The following is an 18,143-nucleotide window of genomic DNA, read 5'->3' as shown; positions in this document are numbered from 1 at the left end:
TTTTTATTGCGTTGACATGGCACCTCAATCCGACCATCGGTGTTACACTAAGAATAATTTGCGTAAATCTTTGTGATGCACGGATATTTGTTTTTATTTGAAATATGTTGTTTTTTGTCTGTTTGGAATTTTTTAATTAGTTGGATCTGAACCAGATGGCTCTCTTCATTCTAATTTGAATTTAACATGTCAAATCTGACTAAAAACATTCAAGTGATCTTATCCACATTGCCAGAAGAAATGTGCTGTAAATGATGTTAGTCAGATGATTGTACGGCAATGTGGCTCTCTCTCTTCCCCTGCTGTGGCTCTTTCCGACTGTTGTCTGTACTTGTTTTGAATAATGGGGTGAAAATGTTTTTTTTAATTCCATTCATCGACTGAATAAACCAATAGAGTAATTAATTATCTGAAGCACATGTGTCAAACTCAAGGCCCGGGGGCCAAATTTTTATGTTCTATAAAATCAAATCAGCTGCGTTGACTTCATTCTAAAATGCCAAAATAGCAAATTGCCTTCACTTTTAAAAACTTTGAAACACTGCAAGCAGTTTTTCTGCCAATTCCTCTCTAAAAATAAACATAATAGTATTTGAACAATATTTACTGGCCTCTGATTTCAAAACTAGTTAGTCATCAGTTTGCTGTGTGTATGCATTACGAGGCGATCATACATTTATTTGTGTTCAGTTATAACATCGGTTTGAAGGAAGTAAAAAAAAAAAACTGCAAAGTATGATGACAAAGGCAAGTTTGACAACCCTGATAAAAAAATAAAATCCTACTTTACACAACTTCACCTCATTAGTAAATGAGAAAAAACACGAGCTGTGTGTTATGATCGCTACATTCACAGAGCAAGGACAAGGTAGTGCAAACATGTACAGATAAATGTTGACGCGGCAAACACTGTAGTAGTTTAGTGCCAAGTTGTAAAGAAAACATCTGTGGGTCACATTTTCACTTTTCCTCTCACCCGGAAATGCAGTACAGTGTAACTGCAGCTGCTTGGGCAATCCGCTCTTTCCTTGACAAGTATGCCATGTTGTTTGTGGGCCAATAAACTAATGTAAGTGATGCTTCAAAACAATCTACCCAATATTAAGGATTCATATTTTTTATTTGTTGCAGCAAGTTTGGGATCATCATTAGACAAGAGTTGGCCAGTTGTCAACTGGAATTTTTTTTCACAATTGTCCCATTTTGTCTTAAGTTATGTCTTGGTTTATTGCGGTTTTACACTGGATTTACACTGCATATTAAAGTGTCCAATTCTATGTCTTTTGACCGTCTATTTTCGAGGCTTTACTTTCTTTTTTGGGGGGGCGCTTAGTGAGTTAAAAAGAAAGCTAAACTAAAGCTAAAAATCCGATTTTGTCCCAAACATAATTGGTTGGATTTTTAGCCGACACACTTGTTGCAGTTAATTCAGCCCAAGAATCTATTATTTCTCATACCCGCACTTGCATTTTTAATTTACAGGACGTATATGTGTCTGGGGACACACTGGAATCATAAACCATGTGTCTGAACCTACTTTTATCACGGAATTAATTTACGTAACATTTTGTATGTGCATCTATGAATTATGTTTATTAAGATCACCAACTTGTAGTGGACCATCTTTGGTAAATAATGTCTGCTTCGGCTGTATGCCAGAACATGCAATTATGCAGCACCATGGCATACGCGCATATCCAGTGCACTCACCTCTGTGTGACCTATTTTCTTAGAAAAAAAATAAAAAGATATGAAGCCGCTTAAATGTTTGTAATTCCCATGAAAGGATGCTTGGAGCAAATCCAAGTTGATGTGGTGTCATTATCTGTTTTTCCAGAACTGGTGCATGCTTTAGCTCTGCAGGGTGCAATGTGAGAGGGCTTCACACAGAGAGTGTCAGATTCACAGGCGTGACACCGGATCCAATTCTGTAGAAATTACACAACTGCTGCACTGTGTTAGTTGCTTAATTCGAGAGTGTGATGCTGCAAACATTTCCGTTGATGAACTGATTAACAACTCTTGCTTGTTTCATCTCATGCTGCTGTTGTGTTGGACAATTTCTAATTTGTGTTTTTATCCTCAGACGGGGGAAACGGATTCAAGGCCGTAACACCATGGATATGGACACTCAGCCACAAGGGCAGCAAGCAGCCGTGCCAGTGTTTCAGCCACAGGTAGAGAAACTTGACACGGACAAGTCTTCTTCTTGTGTACCTGTTTTAGTATTTTTACACCAGGCAGAGATCTGAAATTGTCTAACCTGACTCGTTCCAAGATTTTCTGGACTGGACTGATCCGTATGATAACGTTCTGTACAATGCAATAATCCTCAATCCTCAACATTAACATATTTATATATTTGCTGACTGTGTCAGTAAAACTTAAGTATGATATAACGTTATGTGGGACGGTCCGTGTGTGTGGCCTTGGGCTGAACGATTTTCTGAAAAAATTGCGTTGCGTTTTTTTGACAGATATTGTGATTTCGATTTGATTTGCGATTTTCTTCCCACTTACAGACATGACAGAAAATACCATTATACCATTAAAATCTATTACTGTAATTATGCAAGGACACTAAAGACGTTTGGTGAGAGGGCAGTTCTTTCTCAAGTTTTTATAAACTACTTGCCGTCAAGTATAATTTTTTATTTGTGTAATTCTGTATGTAAAGATGTTTTTTTAAACCCCCAAAATATATTACATTTCATACGAAGTACCCTTTCCAAAGATACATTAATTAAAATATATATAATTTTGAGACCTCTAAACTCTGTGGTGCAAAATAGTGCAAAGATTATTGATGTGATTACAAACATTTTATATACGTTTGACATGGAACCTCTTTGTCATGATGACGCCAGCCCTTTACGTGTTCCGGTCTGAGAACGTCTGCTAAATTGCTAATGTAACCGTCATCTTATTTTATGTCTGGATACGTATTGATTGAAATACAAATTTATTGTTAATAGCTGCCGGCTCTCTGCCCTAACGAGGTTCTAACCAGACTTCCGTTGAAAGTCCACTCGACACCTAAGAACTCATTTTGGTTCTTTCCCGACTCTGTATTTCACTTTAGCACTTTAGCACTTTAGCACTATACATCCTTGTGTGCCTCCTCATTTAAAACGCTATTTGTTAGTGGGGTGGTTTATTTGTCGCCATGGAGGAAATGATCCGCATCACGCAGCTCATAACTGCTGTTATGCACGGACTTGCATATAGTACAAATAAAGTCCGTACGGCTGTGCCGCGAGATAGTTTGGTGCTTAGCATTTGAGCAGCGGTGAAATAGATTACTTCTGGGGCTTCAGACAACAACGCAAACCCTTATTTATTTATTTAGTTTTTTTTTTTTAAGTCAGTACGCCGCTGGTGAATGTGTCCTGTTTTGTGAGCGTTGGGCAAGAGAACCCTTAAAAAAACAAAACAAAAAAAAAGCCCACAACTTTGACGATCTCAAAACCGACTTGTCTTAGATTGAGATTTCAATCCCAAACCGATAAATTGTTTAGCCTCAGTGCACCCTACAAAAAAGCATAATAAAAAATTATGCGTTGTTTTTTTCTATTTAAATGAGATTACATTTGGTTAGAGAATTCATTGTGAACTGCGCATATGCTGTCTTGCCTTCTTTTTCCCTTTATTATTTAACGTCTTTCTTTCAATCATACTTGAGATTGTGGCAGCAATTGCATGAGACAGGCAGCAGTGGATGAATGCCGGGTTGTTTCTATTGATGAGAACTCTGGAGGCTGGCAAACCCGGGCCTCCCTGCATGCCTTTCTTGGTTCGATAAACTGCGGTTTGCTCATTGCAGATCCGGTCACTGTTGGATTTTACAGCCGTCCTTCAACATCAGCTCTATTGATTTCTTTCCAGAAGGATGTTTTTGCCTCCATAACTATTGAATAGACTTTAAACAAGGATGTTCATCCATATGCCCCAGAGTAAATGTGGATTTTTGTTGCAAAAGAAACAACACTATAAATAGACCCTGGCTGTTGTTTTCCTTGTGTATGCAAGGGCATTACAACATTAATGCTGGAATTGCCAAGGGAGTCAATTTATTCTAAGTTTTGTAATTGCAAAATTAAGGATAATTGGGTTGCCCACATATGAAACTCAGATAAAAGCTCTAATGATTAATTTGACTTTCGGCAACCCCCCATACACACAAACACTACATCATCTGCGGATCCCCTAGTTGTTGATTATATTTTTCTTTTCCAGCTTAATGATTTTTTTTTTTCCTCACTGATTTTCAAGCTATTTCTAGCGTCTTTCAAGGGTGTTAATTCCAGTCCCGCACTTTGTGCTAATCTTGGGCTGTTTTCAATGTTGCCATCTGAACCGATTTCACATTTGGTGGGAGTTGAAGTCCAACATAGTAAATTAGATTGCTATCCAACCTGCCTCCAGACGGGTGCATTTCAACAAGTCAAGTATCTGTTTGCACTTTCCCAAGGTTCAATATGCTCTGCAGTACAGAGAAGAGGAGGGTTACCATCCTCCTGAAGAAATCTGAATTGTATATGCAACGAAGGACATTTTGTATTGCTTGCAATATACTGTGTAGTAGTTTTTCTGTGTCCTGGAGGTGTGATGCATATGCATAAGGTAAACGAGATGAGCTGGTAAGATGTGCATTTTTAATGCCGCGTTTGCGCTTCATGTGAGTAGCGAGGTTGAGGAGCCCCCTCCCCTCTGCTCCACCACCAGCACATCCCTTTTTCAATATGATTTTGATCGCCGCTGCACAGTTTGACAGACACAGGTCTGTTTGTAAGCGTGAGACGTTGTAGGGACGGGTTGGGAGGCCAACAAGAAGCACCTTTGGGCTGAATCCTGGCGTTTTGGCTGCCTGGTTGGCTCACTGGCTGAGGATGAATATTGCATGGTGCCATGCTCAAGGGGGCTAGTGATGGGTGAGAGTGGGTGTGAGCCCTTCTGCCTGCCAGTCACTGTCTCTTCCTGTTGTCCTCACTGTCTCCTTGGAGTCGACATGCACGTTGATCTCATCTCATTTTTGTTGTTACTACAGTATGATACTATACTATGTCAATGTGTACATTATCTTAAGGAGATTAGGCTTTCATTTCGTCTAACAGTAATAAACAACCCACATGAACTCTAGCATACTGTATCAGCAGTTGCAATGTTTATGTTTGGGTAACAATGTGTGATAATCACATAATTGCACGATTGAAACCCGGTTAACCTACGTAGCGGCCATGTTCCCAGCGGTGACTTTCTCATCAAAGGCAAATGCATGAATTTAGTTCGTTGGAATGTGCTAATTTCTCAACCGGTTTTCATGATGTTTACGTTTTGGTTAATGCCAAAGCGTGTGCTATCAATATAAACCATTTGGAAAAAATAGCTTCAAAAATATTTTTTATTTTTGTTATTTGTGAAAATTGACTCCAAGTTTGCTTGTAGTAGTTGAACAGCGGTGTATGCGGCACAATGTATCCGCATCCAGTGTTGGGAGATATTTTTTTACATAAATTAGTTCAAAGGTCAATCATTTTTTTAATCAACTTGTTCAGTTCGTAGTTAATATAAAAAAAATCAACTAAGTTCGTTGTTCCAAAAATGTACTAGTTGCGTCCGTCCGTCCATTTTCTGAAACGCTTCTCCTCTCAAGGGTCGCGGGGGTGCTGGAGCCTATCCCAGCTGTCTTCAGGCAGTAGATGTGGTACACCCTTAACTGGTTGCCAGCCAATTGCAGGGCACACAACCATTAACAGTTTTTCTTTATTTTTATTAGGTTCTTCTTCTTATTACTATTATTTTTTTCATCTTACTGTGAGCCTTTTCCCTCAAAATATGAGCATATCCCCATTGTTGCCACCCATTCAGTCCTCAACAGTAGAAAGCTGCAAGTTTCACCACACAATCTCATGAGGAAAAACTTGTTGCTTGAATGTTCTTTTTTTAAATGAGGAATTAAAACCAAAATAGGACTGCAGTCTTTAAATTGCAAGCACAAATATAATCTGCGGTAGGAAACACACGTGCGTGCGCACATACACGCATAAGCCCCTCTCGTCTTCAGGCTACACACTGTCATTCAAAAGCATTCACAATCGCGTTTGCAAAAATGTTCATCACGCAGACATAGTGTACTCTACTTTCAGTTCACGTTCGCCCAAAATGGGAAGGAGTCCATAAACCTTTGTTCATTTAACTCGTTCAGCAACGACACTGCCTGTGTTCTTGGTCTTTTGGTTTTCTTGCCATCCACACACTTGGAACTCGCTGACAACTTTGACCCTGCAGGAATACACAGAGTAAGTCATTTGATGGTTAGAGTTTACCTGTACTGCCTGCCAAAACATGTCTCCTCTCCGTTTACTTGCAAAAGAGGATACCTGCTGAAATTCACTATACTTCACTATTTTTTGCAAAACTTTTTTTCAAGTACAAATGTGTATTACTAATGGTTTAAATTTCTCGCAATCAGGGTGTTACAGATGTATTTCCATTGAGCGCCGCAGCCTCAAGAAACTGAATTTTTACAATTAAAACAAAAAAATAGTACGAACGGCATTAATGCGCGATAAAATTATTGTTGGCATTAGTAAACTTGTGCATTAATGCTAAATTAACGCGTGATGACATAAGTAGTAGTACTGACGCGATGAGTAGCATCGTGCAATGGTTGATATATCATTTGGAAAGCTGACATCATTCTCGATTTGGTTGTATCAAAACATAATTTCTGTAAATCGAGTTATTTGGAATCATTTTGCTATGCTGGGTCACAAATCTTAAAAGGCTTGTTTTACGTTTTGAACAGAACAGAACAAACTCAATGAATGCATTTTCATCTGTAAAGGAGCAAAAACTATAAAAAAAAATTGTAATGTGTCTTTGAATTCTGTTGAGCTCTGTCAAGAAAATATCAGACTTCTGTCTGACCCCGTTTTTGTATTTAGCCTATAAGCTTAAAAGGGATATGGCTGAGGTGAAGATGAATTCCTTGACTAAAGCGGTACAATTTTCCTGCCTTGCAAAATATGTAATTGGCCTTTATTTTTTAAGTGGGTTTTTTCCCAGTGAAATTTCCGCAAAGATTCCAAGAAACGGTACCCCTTTTTCTATTTTTCTGCCTTTCACTTAGGCAGTGAGCCAATGCACTTTCAAAATTAGCCATCATGGTCCTGATGTACTTGAAGTGTCGATGTCCGCCTGTCTGTCCTCTCTGCTGCTGTTGGCCTTTCTGTGGCAGCCGTTGGCACTGCCGAGCTGTCACATCAAACCCTCTCCCCCTCTGCTGCTTGTCTCCCCTCGCTCGCTCTCCTCATCTCTCGCCTTGCCTCGTCAACCCTCCATGTGTCTTGTCAGCTGTGTTTGGAAATGGCGTCATTATTGGTCAGCCTGTATCACACTTAGTCTGAGTTCTCCTGCTCTTGCTCTCTCTCTCGCCCTCTCTCTCCCTCTCTCTCTCTTTCATACATAACACTGTCTCTCACCCACATTCCTCCCTCCCTCTTCCTCTGAGATGCTTATGGCAGTTCTATGTCACCTTTTTTACCCATGACATACTGTCCCCCACAAATACTACCCATAATGCCTTGCACATCTGCCATTTAATATCCTTCCCATGTACGTTGTCCCCATCACCAATCAGAATGACATGCATGTGCAGACCACATGGCACAACAGTAAAATTTGGGGAAAAGGCTTTGGTCGCCATTGATCAGGAATTGCTTCTGTGGCTTCAGTTGAGTTACTTTTTTTTTTAATCCACAAATGGAATTTCATTTGTGCAATGCTCTAGCTACACCCCTGACCCCTCCTCACCTTGCTATCTTCAGTCACCCTAGCGTCATTCAGGGTCATTCCTCTGTGACGTCTCCTTATGTGTGAGTGTGTCTCTGTCAGGCCCTCATTTCATCTGGGAGCCCTTGATTGTGTGACACCCATGCGCGGCAGATGAGGCGGCCTGTCAGTCAGCTGCGGCTTGGCTGCCCTTTGAAGGCCAGGCCAGGGGGCGAAGAGGTGCCGCAAATGGCCTGTGAAGTTTACATACACTGCCCACTGCTAAACAGATTAGCTCTAATGAAGTGTCTAATGCCGGTGCTGCTGGCTGACATAATCCTGCCTGGCAGCCTGGCCCCTCGGCTGCCAAAAAAGACGCCCTCCCTCCAGCCCTCTCCTCCGCCCTCGCACGGCCTCTGCTGCCACCCAAGGCGACTCCACACGGGGAGGTGCCCACTGTTAATCATGCCGGACAGTGTGCGATCTGACATGCAAATGTAGGTCATTGCATATGTAAATGTGTGATTACGGGGCTGGCATGCCAGGACACATTAGCAAGACTGTGCTCTCAGCAGGCGGTTGTCACAGCGCTTTAGAGGCTCATGCTAACATTTGTCAAGCTACCACGCAGCGAATGAAAGCAATGCCCTCTTGTCCTCTTCTCTCCCTCCCAGTGTCTCTTTTCCTCTCCACATCACTGTTTTTACAACACCTCTAACTGTACAGCATACAGTAAAGTACAGTACATACCATTGATGCGCTCGCTTACAAAAACAGTATTTCCATTTTTCTCCCGTAATGCAAACTTCTATCCACATAGTTCAATATATACAGTAACATTGTAGCAGTCTCTGGTCATGTTTGTTAGTGAGGCTCTGTGTTGAAGCTGCTGTCGAGGTGTCATGATGCTGAATAATCTATTGTGGTGGCCTGTATGGTAGCTGTCAGAGTGACTCGCAGACATCTGGTGGCAGCGTCGCACAGAAATAGCAAACACACTTCACAGGGGTTAATTGGACCATCACCTGATGGATACAGACTTCTTCCTTTCGCTGTCAGTTAATGGAACTGATAAAATGCTTTACCCTTCACTTCAAACCTAGTTTTTAGACTGCTACCGAAGCTATTAATCTTGCATAAGTATGACCAGACATGTAATTGCCATCATGAACCAGAATTAAAACACTAGTCCTCTAATGCCGCATATATATTTTGTCTATGATCTCCATGCAATTCAGTTGAATTTATTGCAACAATAAAGTTTTTGATTCATGCCACGTGGGAGAATTTTCTGATCTTATTTCAGATGTGTGAGACTGTGAACTGACTGAGTGTGGAGCTGAAAACATGATGTTGTACTGAATATTCGGATATGTGGATTAAAATGAAAAATAAAAATTGTGATTAGTAAAGCTACAAAAGACAAAAAACAAATTTCCACTTAATATTAAAATGACAAATGTTTTAAATTTTTATATAATAATCATGTTCTACTTAAATTAAAACTGCATTGCCGCACACTATTCTCCAGAAACAGTGAGAATCTATCCCTCCCCATACATTTTGGTCTCTGAGACAAAGTTGCGACAGTCGCAGGTAAGAATTTGCCAGGTAAAAATGAACCTTAAGTGGCTAGTGCTGATAGCTCTTGCAACACGCGCCGTACAATACAGTGTCAACTTTTTTTTTTTTTTTAAATTTAGTTAGCGGTTGAACATGATTTCCGGACAAAGTTGTAATGTTGCCTTCAATAGCAAGAGCCTTCGACCGCAAAAATCCAGAGAAAAGACGCACTATTAGCCGCATGGTTCAAAATCTAGGAAAAAAGTAGCGGCTAATAGTCCGGAAAATACGGTAATTGCGTCGTGACAAGAGCTCAACTCAGGTTCTGTATGACTGCAGTAAATGTCATATTCACGTTTAGCAAAGGTTTTATGCATCAACAACCGGTTCCATCTGTGATTGGCTGAGCGCGCATGGCCGTAAGTTCCACGGAACTTCCGCCTAGTGAGGCAGCTATTTTGGCATGATTACCGCAACTTCACCGATCATGGTCTAAAAGGGATGTTGAAAATAAATAACACACATACAGTAGCTCCTCTTTTTGACGTAAATAAAATGTTTTGCTGACTTTTTTTCTACCACGCCAATCATAAAACTGCACAAATGCTCTTACTTTGTTATTGGGTGGTCAAGGGCGCGAAAACGGAATTTGTTGGGAAGTCGTTGCACCTTTTTGTTTTTGTTTGAAATTAAAACGATAAGTGGACATTTAAATCAAATATTAGATCTACCTTTTGTGATTTATAACTCTAAAAAAATTGGCTACAAAAATGCTCCTTTGAATAAGTCCCCTATAAACAGCCATTTGAACTCTAAAGATCAGGAAAAAATTAATTAGAATAATAATGCAGACCCACTATGGAAGTTTTTCCCTTCAGTCATTTCAGCTTTTAATGAGACACCTGAGTTGACACAAGGCTGTTGTGATTTTAGTGCTGCCGTTCCACAGGTTATTGACCTGGGAACTAAATTATTACGTTTCCAGGTACACACTGCATTTTGCTCACATACTCCTATTGTTGCACGTACCCCCGATTGGGAAACACTGCTTAATATAACGGTCGGGTAACAGGTAACTTTTATGTTGCACTTTGTTTTTATGACAACTTACTTCAGTTTTGTGAGTGATATTGTGATCTCTTGGTCAATTATTTTAGCTGAGCCCAATGAAGGATAAAATAATAATAAAGCTAATAATATAAATATTTGAACTAATCACTTTTTGATTCTGTTAAACATTACATGATTTTGTATTGTAAATGAAAACAAAGCTGGCACATGCATTTGGGCTGCAAAAAGAACAGTATTAAAGTTCACCGCACTTAAAGACACTATTGTCATTTAAGGGCTTTTTTGTGATGAGATTTACGCCGCTTTTTCGAGCTCAGCTTATTTTTTCCGTCTCAGCGGTCTACGTCACAGCGGGATGCAAGCGTTGTATGTAATATTGGTTGGTTTGTCAGTTCTGTTGTCTAAAATGTTGACCAATAACTACCAAAATTCAAATGTGTATTACTGTTCTTCTCCATTTCAACCTGTGAAAATATAAAAGAGTTCTGTGCAACATTTTGGATTTCCTAACATCAAACGTGAGCTCATGTGATTACCTCCACAAAATGAAAAATACAACGGCGATCAAGAGCATGAATGCACACCCCGACTGGTTATATTTCTGACATTTAGCTACGCTTAAGTTGTGTCTCTGAAGGCGGCCGGCGGCTGCATGGATGTAACCGCCTTCCTGCTGCTGCCGTGGTGTTCATGGTAACAGCACAGCTAAAGACAGCAATTAGCTTTTGGTCGCTGAATAGGCGAGGTTAGCAGAACAACTTCTTACCGTCCAGACATGCAGCTCTGCATCGTCCGCCATAGCTCGCAGCCGTCAATGTTGCAGTGCGAAGGAGCATTGATGGAGGTGTTTTTTTTTTTTTTTAATATTCCGTGTCGTGGAGCGTCAATGTCAGATAGCGAGCTTCACGACAACGCTGGTTCTAAAAAAATGCATCCAGTATACCTGCGCATGACTCTAGTGAGGATATGCAGTGCATGAAATGGATGGCTGGATGGATTTGGAAAAATTCAGGGCACAACAGTTCCTGGATGTGTCGTTTTCAGATGAGTGTTGTCGACGTCACCTCGATTGGGTGTGATTAAAAGTAAATCATGCTAACGCTTGTGAATGAAATTGAAATATATAACAGGCAACAAACAATTAATTCTGTTTGTGTATCTTGGTGACTTATTAAAAAAACCCGACATGACAGAAAGTGCACAAAGGCTGCTCATTTTCTCATTCTCTTTTAAGTGATCCATTGAAGGGCTAATCATTTTTGGACGTTTTCAGAGTTTGAATTGGGCCTATGTTGAGAGACCACATGGGTTTTTGGGGCGAGTTGGTCCCATTATTTTGACATTATTAGCGTCAAATTTACAATGACTTTGAATGGACAAATTGTGATTGGTCCCTGGCGTGATTCCCACCAAGACATGGAGGGCGGAGCGGCGGTGTAGCCATATCCCTTATTTCAAATCATTATTTTTTCACTGATTTGTCCAAAACGAATAGATTAAATAGGAAATGCAAGGTAATATAATTTTCCTGATAAAAGAATACATGAATTGAGCTTAATTGAAAAGTGGTTGGATGAGCGCTTTAAGCTTACTTGTTTCCCAATGACATTTTAATTATTGATTACGCTGCACTGGGCAGCAATGTCGCGACATCATCCCTCCGTCACAGGTCTCTCTCGAGCATGGCGAATACATATGAATTTTATTGTTCGTTAGGCAACATCAGTGCGATCAAAGGTGCATAATTGATATAGCCACAATCAATTGAAAATCAATTTGAGTAATTTCTCCAAGATCGTTCACAGAACCTTTAAGGGTTGAGCTTATGGATACAGCACATTTAAAAAAAAAAATCATCCCTGTGACTATTTTTGTACCTGCTCTCAGTGTTAATATGAGACAAACATTTTTCCTCTAATCTAGTCATTTACCAGTGCCTAGACAAGCACCTAGGTACCGCAGCTAGATTAGATAGAATAGCATCTTAATGCAGTTTAATCATGTACAACTGATGGCTACTTGCCTATCCAAAGGATTTTTTTTCTGTCGCCGCACAATCTCCCAGTGTTGTTTTCAAAATAGGAGATGTGCAAGTGGAAAACTTTCAACCACGGAATTGGATAAAAGAGTAGAAAAGACTGCAACTTTCAACCATCATGTTTTCTACAGTATAGTGAGACTCACGTATTATATACAAGTGATAAGTGACAAGTGATTCTGAGCACTGTTACTGTTTATTTTTCGGTTTCTACTTCCTGTTTCATTCCATTCCTATTGGATCAAGCCAGGAGTGCCCACTCTTTTTCAGCATTCGAGCTACTTACATACAAATATACACGGCGAGGCATGCAACAGGTGTATGACTGTCTGCCCTGATTGTCAATCAAGTGACATATTTCGCAAGTGAGTGATGCCAGTGATTGAGCTAATGCCATGAGGGCTACCGACACTCCCTTCTCTGCCTTGTGATCTATTTAATGGACACCTCTGAACTAAACTATTTGTGAAGCGATTGGTCTCATTTGGGTAATTTGTGACGGGTGTTGTGCATTTGATTCGCCTTTTGTTTGTGTAGTTTGGCAACATGGAGCACATTGTGAACATTTATAGTGCTTCACTGGTGTCTCATGCTCATTGTTAGCTGTTAGTTGGTTGGCTGCCATATGCTTGTCAATTGTGATCAAAAGGGAGGAGTGTTACATTTGTGTTATATTTGAAAAGACAAAGAGCTGAAAAAAGTCCCAGAAACATAAATTATTTTAGTAATTAGCAATGCTGTTAATATAGGGCAGCTGTTATGTTGGCTTGGGGAATGACAGAGTTTTGCCAAATAGTGTTTTCTTTTGCAAAAGCAATTGTTTCTTTTGACATTTAACTTGAAAGTGTCATCAAGTAATGTCTCAGTTTTTCCAATTTATCTACAATGTTACAAATTCACTTTACTCGTTGCAGGGTTTTTTTTATGCATTAATTTTTTTTTGTGTGTGTTCCAGAAACCTTTGCAGCCAGACATGGGCCACAATTCGCTTGCTAACTTCCAGATTGAGAAGAAAATAGGCCGGGGACAATTCAGTGAGGTTTACCGAGCGAGGTATCTGCTAGATAATACATCTGTGGCCCTGAAGAAAGTCCAGGTAAGAAACCATTAACATTTGTTATTCATCTAAAATACACTATGATATCAAATTCTTAAAAACACAAGTGACATAATCAAAAATCTATCAAAACACATGCCAATAAAAACAATATGAATGTCGATTGATGTTATCACATTTATTGTTGAACATAGAAGTTCAAAGTGTTCAACTATTGATTATGCCCCGGCTTCAACATTTAAAATTTTATTTTTTTTTTTACACGTATTCTCAGATACTTTGCATGTGGATATATATAGTAGGTATGAGTCAGTCAGGTGTGAAACAATGTAGTCAATGAAATGTCACCTGTCATACAATAACAACCATGATTCCTCGTGTTTTTTTGGGCCATTTCTCTGGAACTCTCCCCATCTTATATTTGCTGTTGAATGTGCCATAATGCGCATCTGCATCCTATCTCTCTCTCCCTTTTTGATCCTCTAATAGATATTTGACTTGATGGATGCCAAAGCTCGGCAGGATTGCATCAAAGAGATAGATCTCCTTAAGGTAAGCAACCTTAGAAGGTGGGGATTGTGTGTTTTGCAGCAATCTTCTTTTCTTTGCGTGCCTCAGCAGAGTCCTTGCACCACAAGAAAACAATTCAGCTGCATAAGGCATCTTGAATGTGCGTGTGAGGTGCTTGTGGGTACATTTCGTATTTTGTTTCTTTTGTTTCTTTCTCTGTGTGTGTTGTGCACAGAGAAAAAAGTGAATGTTTAGGACTGACATTTTTTGTGGGAGCGTGTGTGTGTATTTACAGTAGATTCCTCCAGGCTTGGAGACTCATAACCTATGGCTAAACATTTTTTTTTTTCAAATGGGATGTACTGGACATGTCATCAGCATATTATGCCGCATTTCTTTTAATGTGGCTGGCTTTTCAAACGCCCCTCCCTCCCCCATGAAGTGGTATTGATCAAACTACCATAAAACATGTCTGTCAGATTGTTTCACATGCTTGTAATTTGTAAAAACCCTGTGAATCTTTTTTCATATTCATTCCTTAACGTATGTTTCCAGATTATGTTTGCCTTCACATCTGTGCTCATCTTCCATGTATAATCACTGCAGGCTGTTTATGCTTGTATGCTTTCTCACATATACATTCAAGGAGAAGAAGGAAACTAATTCGATTAGTTTGTGCCACTCTAAACACTCCATTGTAGCTCCCGGGGCCGTTCAAAGACAGGGATACTCGGATGCAGACACCGCATTGTAGATATATGTAAACTGAGCAGCCCTTTGACTTAATGCCTCAAGACATCAGGGTTAACCTCAGTCTGTATCTCTGACCTCCTACAAGTGGTTATGGCAGGGTTCACTGTCAGGCGTTGACAGGTGACTGCGTTCCTCATTTCCTTCTTATAGGGCTAATTTCAGCCTCTCATCTGTTGGCTGTCACATTGACAATTTTCCAACTTTTTTGTCCTTCTCTCCAATCTATATGTCTCAACACAGAGCCTTTTCATTTCCTCATGCCGGTTCACCTTCAGCCTTGAGCGTTTTTTTTTTTTTTTCCATCTCTCTAAGCTCATTCAAGTGAACACGGAAGTTCTGCCTGGCCCTTGACTGCACGCCTTACAATAAAAGGCTGAGTGTGAGAGAGACAGCCATTTTGCCTTATCCCCCCTCTCTCGACAGCCCAACAGGAGACGCAGCCAAATCAGAATAATGAGAGACACAGTGGCATGGACCGACTGGAATGACACACATACTTGTGTGTGGTTCCATGCACACATGCATGAACACACACGGACGCATACACACTACTCTTAGTCACTGCCTTTCATTCGGCTGCCTATTTGTTTGTTTGTCTGTCTGCATTTGCGTCTGCTTATTCATCTGTATCGTCCAGTTGTGGCGTACCAATTTCAACTTAAGAATGCCGCTTCTCACTCACTCTTCTTTTGTCCACACTGAGTATCCAGCTCTCTGACATTCATTAAGTTTCATCAAGCATGCGACTCCACATCTGGATTCTCCTCCTGGTCAATTACTATCAAGTCTACATTATGTTCAGAGGAATAATGTCAACAATTAAATGTGCTAAGTATGTTTGTGTGCGTGTGTGTGAAGGTGATTAGGCAGCGTGTGTTCACTGACAAGAAACATATCCGTTAGGTAGCAAGCGGTTTAAATCGCAAACATGAACCTAATTTTCTTCTGTTTATATATTTATTCAATAGACTAAAAGATCTAAAATTGCGGCTGTAGTTTGTGTTTTAAAACTTGGACCCCCTGATGATCTTGTGTTTTGGCATCTACGGATTGACATATTCACAGATTTATGTCCAATTTGAAAACTTTTCCAATGTTCTCAGTATTTTTTGTTTTCTAATATTTTTTTGTGTCTTTTGGGGTTATGCACCTCCCATGTTTTATAGAAAACTCAATGTATATCAGTGTTTTTTTAAAGAATTTTGGTGGTTACATTTTTTTATTTTTCACCACCAACGCATTTCACTGATGTCAATTTAAATTCTCATTTTTCCTATTTGCGCACTGGTCGTATCCCTTATGCACGGGAATGAAAAAACATTTACTACATCTACATGACAATGCCATTCAGTTCAAAACTTAATTCATCAGGTAATTTTTTTATTGTCAGATTTCCTTCCTAGATATCACTTTCTTCTTCCAGCCACATCATTAGTTTACAGAATATATACAGTAGCACTTGCATTTTTACATCAATAAGTAATTACATACAATGGTGAGTCGCAGGCTGTGCGTGTAATTAGATAATTATCTAAACCTCTATGTGATATTTCCTAATGAATGATAGTTGTTTAACACCAGGATTCCATCCGTCATTAGCATCAACATCTGCACGTGAATATATCTCCGCAGTCCTCTGTATCGTTTGCCTGAGGTTACATTTAAGGCGGAGGAATGGGTTGGGTGGGCTTGTCATCGCTCTCTGGCTGTGCTACAGTGTGAAGACGTGTAGAACTGACACCCTGAGCCAAATATACATCTGGCAAGGGAGAGGGCGAGGGAACGATGGAGACATGGGGAAGGGAAGGTAGAAGGGAGGACAAGTAAGGAGGATCAGGGAGGGATGCAGGGATGTGTGGAGAGTGCAGTGTGGTGCAATGTACTGTACAGAGCCCTCCTTTCCCTTCTTCTCTGCATCATTCAGAGCATGAACATTTCTTTAATCACAGCGCAGAAAGCGAAGCCACGTGGAGGACGTGTGTCACACTGCTCTGTCAACTTGTATCTCCCCCGGCTTACCCTCCTAGGCCCCCCACTACCCCCCGACTGTGCTACAATGCCTCACCACATGGGCCCTCGTCTCAAGCTCTCTATGTATCATTCCCTTCTCACTAATTTCTTCTGTAACTGCTTCACCCTTCCGTTGCTTGTCTCAATTTAGTTATTTTTCCATGTTTCACCTCACCAGTGCTTTAAATTAATGGTGTGCTTCATGCCCCTAATGGCACTTTCTCCCTCTCTCTGTCTCCCTCGCTCTCGATCTCTCCCGACTCTTCTTGGCCTTGATGGATACGCTTTGTTTACAACGGGAAATGTTGTTCGTGCCTTATTGACCAACCAACAGGAAGGAATCTCAGTTTGAGATAAGCCCAGCTTGTTTTTCTGACTGCCAACCTTGTCAGCCTGTCAAGCGTGTATGCGATGCTGCGTGTGTGTGCGCGCGTGTGTGCGCATGTGTGTGTCTTGCACGAGTTGTTGTCATCACAGTTAGAGGGGTTGTTGTGACAAGTCACCCAGCTTTGTCACACTGGAGGACAAAACAGTTTTGTTCAGTCCATGCGTTTAAAATAGGGATTTCAAAGGCAGTATGTATTCTATGGTTTTACTTTTAATTGGTCTGATCAAATGAAAACGATGTCTTATTCCAGCTTCCATTTTTTTATTTGTGACTTTCTTCAATATTTTGCACTTTCCCCCCCCCCGTTTACCTCATGACTGTGGAGGCCACTCAAACTAAACCTTTCCAAGCAATACTTTCCAAACCTTCTTTATGCACTGGGCCACTGGCAAAAAAAAGTCCTTCCCCAAATTGCTCCTGCAAAGTTTAAGGCATAGAAATATCTTGGTGATCTAAGTAATTACAATTCAAGGGGGCTTTGAGGAGTAGTCCAACCCCTGATTAATTGCTAACGATGCATCTGTCAGTATTTTTATTATTTATTTATTTATTTATTGTTTTTTACAAAACAAAATGCTTTCCTGCCAATTTTAGAACACTTGGAACAAGTTTTTCAGCAATAAATTTCACAGTATGAAAATGGTCGTTGTCGACAACACATTACACAAGGTATTAAGGACAAAAACCACAATGACAACCAAAAAAGAGACAATTGAACTACATATCTCCATGGCGGCGCACCAAAACAACAAATAGTGAACAATTCAGTAAGCAAGCAATATCAGGCAGGCAACGCTCTCTGTGAGCCTCTTTGGGAGGATTTGAAGCTCTATGGGGGACAGAACAAAACATGTTGCAGCCAGAACACAACATAGCCCGCCCCCCTTGGGATACCATTTTCCAAAAACGAAGCGGTCTCTTGCAGATTATTTTCAAAAGCAAAATGAGGAGCGTGAGGAGGAGACTGGCGGGAAAGAGAA

The 18,143-nt window shown here is 40.3% G+C and overlaps 1 protein-coding gene across 1 annotated transcript in view; it reads left to right on the top strand.

Moving 5' to 3' along the window:
• nek7 (NIMA-related kinase 7) overlaps positions 1-18,143 on the top strand; it is a 67,105-nt gene that overhangs the window by 22,582 nt on the left and 26,380 nt on the right. The window contains exons 2-4 of the mRNA XM_088313622.1: positions 2,087-2,177; positions 13,401-13,541; positions 13,992-14,054. Coding sequence (XP_088169748.1) covers positions 2,118-2,177; positions 13,401-13,541; positions 13,992-14,054 — 264 coding nt within the window. The 5' untranslated portion in view covers positions 2,087-2,117. The remainder of the gene's footprint in view (positions 1-2,086; positions 2,178-13,400; positions 13,542-13,991; positions 14,055-18,143) is intronic.

This window comes from Idiotropiscis lumnitzeri, chromosome 13 (assembly GCF_059441095.1).
Source record: "Idiotropiscis lumnitzeri isolate Australia: NSW breed Sydney's pygmy pipehorse chromosome 13, RoL_Ilum_1.0, whole genome shotgun sequence".
NCBI classification, from domain to species: domain Eukaryota; kingdom Metazoa; phylum Chordata; class Actinopteri; order Syngnathiformes; family Syngnathidae; genus Idiotropiscis; species Idiotropiscis lumnitzeri.
This window is presented reverse-complemented; position numbering and strand designations above follow the sequence as displayed.